Source organism: Hibiscus syriacus, unplaced genomic scaffold, assembly GCF_006381635.1.
Source record: "Hibiscus syriacus cultivar Baekdansim isolate YM2019G1 unplaced genomic scaffold, ASM638163v2 tig00111783_pilon, whole genome shotgun sequence".
Taxonomy (NCBI): Eukaryota; Viridiplantae; Streptophyta; class Magnoliopsida; order Malvales; family Malvaceae; genus Hibiscus; species Hibiscus syriacus.
Window position 1 is genome coordinate 3,312,299 of NW_024063178.1, and position 6,997 is coordinate 3,319,295.

Consider the following 6,997-nt stretch of genomic DNA (forward strand, 5'->3'; position numbering starts at 1 on the left):
ATGTTACTTAAATATTTGAATAATATCAATCAAGTCGCTGACTGTTAATGGAATGGTGATACATGATTATATTTTACAATCCGACATGATAAAAATGTAAACACAAAAGAAAAGAAAAGGATAGTAATTAATGAACCTAAGGCAAAAGGTTAGAGTGTTAGTGCAATGATCGCTTAACTAAGTGTTTTTTTTTTTACTTGATTAAACATTGCTGACCTATTCTTTTAAATGCTATCCTATTGATAAAATTTAAAGATAGAAAGATTTGAATTTGGATGTAGGAGAATACTTAATCATTGAATCAAGTCCTTAAACCATATTTTATCCCTAATTAAAAATAAAGTATGTAATTATAAAAAAATTACTTAAATGTCGTGTTAATATTTTTGTAAAACAATATAAAAAGGTAAATATGCAATTTATTCCTTAAACCATATCTCATCCCTCGTTATAGTGCTTATGGTAAATATGTCATGTTAGGGTAGGAACTAATTCAATATTTTAGTTTAAGGGGACAAAATATAATTAACAATAAAAAATAGAAGGGTGAAATCTAAATAAATCAAAACTTAAAAGTCTAAATAGGTATTTATTTATATATATTGTTTAATAATAAAAAATTTGGGGCAGTGACCCCCTAAACTCTATGTACTTCTGTCCTACGTTAAGACGACGTAAGACAAAAAATTTTATAATAATCAAATCCATAAACATTTTCTATAAGTACCGCAGCATTGTAGATGAGATGAATTTAGGTTTTTATAATTAGTATGGTATATTTATCAATCTCATTGTAGCATAAAATATCTGAATATTGAATTTAATTCAATTTTATCGATAAAATTGTCCTAATATTGTCTTTTTAAAAGATTCTCCCATGTAAGGAGCTGGAAAATTAAGTGGCTCTAAATTATCAAAAGTATAGGATCAAAATGATATTTTCACATAGTAAAGATACTTATTCAGTACTTTTACCTCTATTTGTTTTTCAATATCCCAGAATATTAGTAACGAAACAAGACGTCTCTCTTTCGGCTTCGATTCCCTTTGAGTGGTCTGGCCTCCTTGCCTCTTTATTAGTCTTGTTCTCTGCGTCACTCTTTCGCTTTCTTTCATGCGTCTCTCTATTATTTACTGCAACTAAACACTTGTAATCATCCCTTTTACTATTTCTTTTCTTCCTCTAAGTTTTCCTCTGCTCCTTCCATCGATATTTTAGGTTCAAGAAAGTATACTTTCTTCTGCTTCAGATTTCATTCTGAGGGGTTGTTTTTGTTCCTTTCCTTGTTAAATTTAAGTTTAGTTGGTTTCCTTTCTGGGTTTGCGTTATTTGATTTACTTATGTAAAATTATTAGCATAAGATTTTGTATGGAATTCTGTTTTTTTAAAGATCCTGCTCGAATCTGGTATTGGAGACCTCAACTCATGTTCATGTAAAGCTTAATGAGAACAGTATATATGTATGCTTTATAATTAGTTACTTTTCTTGGTGTAGGTATTGTTTTCAAGATTTGAATCCATGAAACTCTTGCTTAGGCTAAATCAATACTTGTATTTGAATATATAGTCCACTTAATTGGTTTGTGCCTAGTTTTAAAGTGAAGTAGTTAAAGGTTTGAATTACCTTGCTTCAAGAAAGAATAAAGATGTGGTATCCTCCTGTTGGAATATCACTATTGGACCCCAAATTTGAGTGGACCATCTGATTCCAAAACCATGGTTATCTTTTAATTTCCATTAAAAACTTAGTGCGTTCTATTCATTACCTTTTTCCTCCTCCGTGAGATTGGAGTCGAGTGAAATGATAAATCTGTCTAAGGTTGCTTAGTGCTTATTGAACCTGTAGGTGCTTTCTGCCTATCATGTCTATTTGTTAGCTTTGTTGATTGGCGACGACTCTGCATTTCATTCGTTAGGTGTGTTTAGTCTATGTTGAAGTGTGTTTTAGAAAGAAGAAAAAGGTCAACATGCTTGCATATTTAAGATATCTTATGTGCCTATGCTATTTAGTGAAGTGTTTTTTGTTTAACTAGTTGATTGTAGCTTTTCTGTAATAATGGCCCTGTTATTTGCCTAGATTCCATCCTTTCTTAACACCAGTTCGTCTTCTATGTATCACTTGGCTCAATAGAATTTTTCTTGCTTGTTTCAGACTTTCAGTAGGTTCCAGTTGTCATCTCTTGGAAGAGGGTGTAATTTGGCAGCTCAGGCCGCAATTTTTTCCCTGCAACATAAACATATGTTTGTTTTCCATCGACGATTGACATTAAAGTAAAGAACCATGCTAAAGGAGAATAATACAGGCCACTCATCAGCAACCACTTCTCGGGTTCGGCACCGTAAACGATCTAATGAGGTTGGTTACTCAAATGTCGATGTGTGGGTGGATTTTTGTTCAATGGTCATAGATTTTTGTTGCCGTCACATTTGTATATTTCCATTTGCAAGAAAGGGATTATTTTTTAATTTCTTAAAATTGAAATATGCTATCAGGTTATTCCAGAACCTAGCAAAGCCAATGGTGGAAAATTACTTGTTGATGACAATAACAAATACAAATCAATGTGGATCCGAACATACTCTACTGTCTGGATGATTGGGGGTTTTGCATTAGTCGTCTACATGGGTCATCTCTATATTACTGCTTTGGTGGTGGTTATCCAAATATTTATGGCAAAAGAGTTATTCAATCTACTCAGGAAAGCAAATGAAGATAGGCATCTTCCAGGTTTTAGGCTGTTAAATTGGTTAGAATACTACCTTTTCTTTCAATGTCTTCCAAGATTTTTCATTCCTTAAAAGAATCTTAATAGCATCTTTTTTCATATCATTATAATGTACTTAGCTTTGCTTTTATTGGCACAGGCACTTCTTCCTCACTGCAATGTTGTTTGTATATGGTCGCCTACTCAATCAACCACTTGTCAATACCGTAACTTCGGATAAATTTTTTTATCAGTTTGTCAGCAGCCTTATCAAGTATCATATGGCTATTTGTTACTTCTCGTACATTGCAGGTTGGTTAAGCATATATTTTATGTTTTCAACTGAAAGCATGGAGGATTAATCATGTCAAGCATTCATCAAATAATATCTTAAATTTCTCTTTGGAACAAAGTGGGACTAGATGTTCTCTCTGTGAACATCTTTATTGTTTTCTTATATGTCAGATGGTTTCTTTCCTGTTATACAGTGATTGCACCTTGAAATTCTCTTCTATTTCGTAAAAAATAATCTATATAACTATTGATATCATTATATTTTTGGTTTTCGGTTCTTGGGATCAGGTTTTATATGGTTTATTCTTACATTGAAGAAGAAGATGTACAAGTATCAGTTTGGCCAGTATGCATGGACACATATGATTCTTATTGTGGTGTTCACGCAGTCATCCTTTACTGTGGCCAATATCTTCGAAGGAATATTTTGGTAACTTTTCTTTTTCAATCACCCTTTTATTTAGATGTGCAAATATATATATATGTGTAACCATTCAAAATGAAATAAAGTAGAAAAGATCTATATTTTTTAATTTTTGATATATTCAACGTTGTCGGTACTTTCATTTTCTTACTCTCTCTGATCTTTTTCTTCTTCTTTTTATTCCAGGTTTCTTCTTCCAGCATCGCTTATCATTATCAATGACATTTTTGCTTACATCTTTGGTTTCTTCTGTGGAAGAACCCCGTTAATCAAATTATCTCCAAAGAAAACATGGGAGGGGTTTATAGGAGCGTCTGTCACAACTATAATCTCGGCATTTGTGGTGGGCTTTGTTTTTCCCTTTATGGAGTTGACTCCATCTTGTTTGTAGTTAGGGTTCCATTCATCATCCAGTTTTACATCACACTAGTAACACATGTCAAATAATGCAACAATCCAGCTGTCTATATAAATATTCGTTTTCAGCATCCTTCTCACTGTTCATTTGTAAAAGTCCAGGATTAGTGAAATGACACGTATTCTTGGCAGTAAACCTCTGAAAATTCATCCTAATCCTGTAATCGGAAGCTCTAATTCTCTTGCCTTAATTACTAGGGCTGAATGAGAAGTAAATTTTAAAAACTTATTTTTGTCATCATTTTCTTTGCTCATTGTGCTCCTATAACAGGAATACATGAACCTTTAATGAAACAGGAAAGCTTTTGTTATTTGTCTTTCATTTTTGTTAGGTTTTCATCCCATCATGTCTGCATTAACATGGAGTGAGTTTTTGCATCTGCAGCTTGCGAATATCTTGGGTCGTTTCGAGTGGCTAACCTGTCCCAGGAAGGTAATTATTGTATTCAACTTATTATCCTTTGATCCTTCAATAAGTATGCCACTTTCTTCTTACCAAAAAAAAAAGTATGCCACTTTCTTTTTCAGAAAACTTAGGATGATAGGGTAATGATTGCAGGATTTATCAACTGGTTGGCTTCAATGTGACTCAGGTCCATTATTTAAACCAGAGTCTTATGCTTTACCGGGATGGATTTCTAAATTGGTAAGCCTACATTCATATATGAATTTATTGCCCGTGGTCAAACTTGAAGGCCAGGAACTTTGCTATGGATAGGTTTAGAAGTCACCTGTGTTACGAGTTACATTGCTCCATCACTTGCAGTTTACTTGGAAAGAGATCTCTATTTTGCCGGTTCAATGGCATGCTTTATGCCTCGGTTTGTTTGCATCAATTATAGCACCGTTTGGGGGCTTTTTTGCTAGTGGTTTTAAAAGAGCTTTCAAGATCAAGGTACAAACTTCTTTCGTATTCTATATTCAGGTTTCGACATAGCTTTCCTTTGATACCGACTAAAGTATCAAATGTTAACTCCGCTATGAATATTGCTACAGGATTTTGGTGATAGTATACCGGGACATGGTGGAATTACAGATAGAATGGATTGCCAGGTGAGAAAATTGATACTTTTTAAACAAGCTTTTTCTCAACTCAGCCTTTTCGAATGGTAATGCTAAACTAGTCCCGAGTTAAAAGGCTTTGTATTTTGGCTCTAACGAACTGTCATATTGGTTCATCTAAACCGTAATGTAGATGGTGATGGCGGTATTTGCATATATCTATCTCCAGTCATTTGTTGTACGTGAGGGCATCTCGGTTGATATGATCCTGGACCAGGTAAAAATTTTAATGGGGTTTTCTTGTTTTTACTTTGGTCCATCCATATTTTAGTACTGCTACACTATTCGTGGTTTGGGCTTTTCATTGTTCTTAAACCACCCATGTTTGAAACTTGTGTCAAACACTTGGATATGGGGATATGACATATAAGGATCCTCCTGATACTTGAAAAATTTAGACCAGTTTGATCATACATGAAGTTTGAGTGATACAAGCTGCAACTAGTATACATGGTGTTCGTTGCTATGCAGATGTTAACAAACCATATACATGAAAAATCTTTAGAAAAGTCCAGTCATACCTCTATTCGACACTTACACCCGAGTCTAAAGTAACATATGCTACAACTAGTATAACCATAGATAAGTTATACATGGTGTTTGTCGCTAGGCATATATCAACAAACCAAATACAGGAAAAATCCCAGAAAAGTCTAGCCATACTCGTGTCTGTCACTCAAACCAACTAGTATAAGCATAGATAGGTTATACATTGTGTTTATATGCAGATAATTACAAAACCAAATACGTGAAAAATTATTAAAAATGTCTACCCATACTCGTATCCGACACACACAACTGAGTCCGAGTAACATAGGCCACAACTGGTATTAAGGATATACATGGGTGTTTGTTTCTGTGCAGATATTGACAAGCCTTAGTTTAGAGGAACAACAAATTCTTGTGATGAAGCTTGGGCAGATCTTGCAGGAAAGAGTTGGACAATCTTAAAATGTGTTTTGATTATGATCATTATGTGTCTATGCAAATTACGTTGGCTCGTCCTTTCTCCAACCTGTGATTGTCTTATAACAACAGACAACGATGCTTCTGTACATGGTGGTGTGTCATTTTCATAGTTTTAGGCAAAGTGTTATTCTTTCTGAGCTCGCTTTGTACAGTCAGTTTATGTTAGTTCAAATATGGTCAATTACTTTAACTAATGTATATGAAAACGGAATTTTTTTTTTACTAGTGTCGCTTCGCTTTAATCTCTCTGTCACTTCGATTTTTGTCATTCTATTTTTGGTTTTATAACTCTTTTCTCCCTATATTTTAGCCTAATTTTCAGTTTGCCTCTTGTATTATTTAAAAATTATGATAAAAAAATCACATGGAGAATATATTTTATAATATAACTCTCATAGAAAATTCGACTCGTTACCAAACGAGCTGATCGAGCAAAATCCGATTTGATTCGATAAGTTCGCAACTTGTTAATTTTTTAATAATTTTTTAATAGTTATCTTCGTAACTATATTATTTATACCGAGTTATCTTCTAAAATATTTTTTAGATGTTTTGCTTTTTAATTTTAAATCGTTATTTGTTAGAAAAATTTTGATGACTAATCAAATGTGACATGTTACCTCTTAAATTTTATTTTCTTTATATGAAAAAATAAAAAAATTAAAAAAATAAAATACTAATATACCAAAATTGCCTCCCCTGCACCGTAACTTCATCCCTTTCCTTTACCCAATACCTCTGCTTTTCCCTTTCTTCATTTTCCTCCATCTCTCTTCGACTTCCTTTACCCTCTACATCACTCCTTCCACCAGCTTTGAGGGTAAACTCAAAAGCAATGTTCATTAGCCCACCATTGCATCCTGAATCACATGAACCTTTCTCTCACAGATCACACTGTAAATCGTTTCGTAGCTTTTTCTTTTCATTTTCGAAGATACATCTCAAATAAAACTCAGTTCTTGTTTTTCGGAGTAGATCTGTATAATCTCCCCCTTCATCGATTTCGTGAACGGTTAAGTTAGTTTGGGTTTTTAGTTTAAAGCGATTTCATGCAATCGAATATTTCTTTTGATTTCTCAAGAATCTTTTATCTACTTTTACTGTCAGAGATTCTTTTTTGAATTT

General features: G+C 33.4%; 1 protein-coding gene across 4 annotated transcripts; it reads left to right on the top strand.

The window, feature by feature from the left end:
- The first annotated feature begins 1,056 nt into the window (after positions 1–1,056).
- On the top strand, positions 1,057–6,094 carry LOC120170592 (phosphatidate cytidylyltransferase 1-like). 4 transcript variants are annotated; one of them, XM_039178529.1, is made up of 12 exons: positions 1,057–1,150; positions 2,154–2,357; positions 2,495–2,748; positions 2,867–3,018; positions 3,289–3,430; positions 3,611–3,767; positions 4,227–4,274; positions 4,401–4,487; positions 4,608–4,736; positions 4,838–4,894; positions 5,037–5,120; positions 5,768–6,094. In XM_039178529.1, exons 2-12 carry the CDS (start codon positions 2,283–2,285, stop codon positions 5,852–5,854), a joined length of 1,272 nt encoding a protein of 423 aa, XP_039034460.1. In that variant the 5' UTR covers positions 1,057–1,150; positions 2,154–2,282; the 3' UTR covers positions 5,855–6,094. The 4 variants fall into 4 exon arrangements, with proteins under 4 accessions (XP_039034460.1, XP_039034459.1, XP_039034462.1 ...); XM_039178528.1 differs by lacking the exon at positions 1,057–1,150 and adding an exon at positions 1,174–1,265; XM_039178531.1 differs by lacking the exon at positions 1,057–1,150 and adding an exon at positions 1,213–1,229.
- The last annotated feature ends 903 nt before the right edge of the window (positions 6,095–6,997 follow it).

Bases quoted from the DNA above. Each gene is read 5' to 3' on its own strand.
- LOC120170592 (XM_039178529.1), top strand. From the start codon at position 2,283: ATGCTAAAGGAGAATAATACAGGCCACTCATCAGCAACCACTTCTCGG. The intron at 2,749-2,866 runs GTTAGAATACTA...TTATTGGCACAG, and splicing joins GGTTTTAGGCTGTTAAATTG to GCACTTCTTCCTCACTGCAA. The intron at 3,431-3,610 runs GTAACTTTTCTT...TTTTTATTCCAG, and splicing joins ATCTTCGAAGGAATATTTTG to GTTTCTTCTTCCAGCATCGC.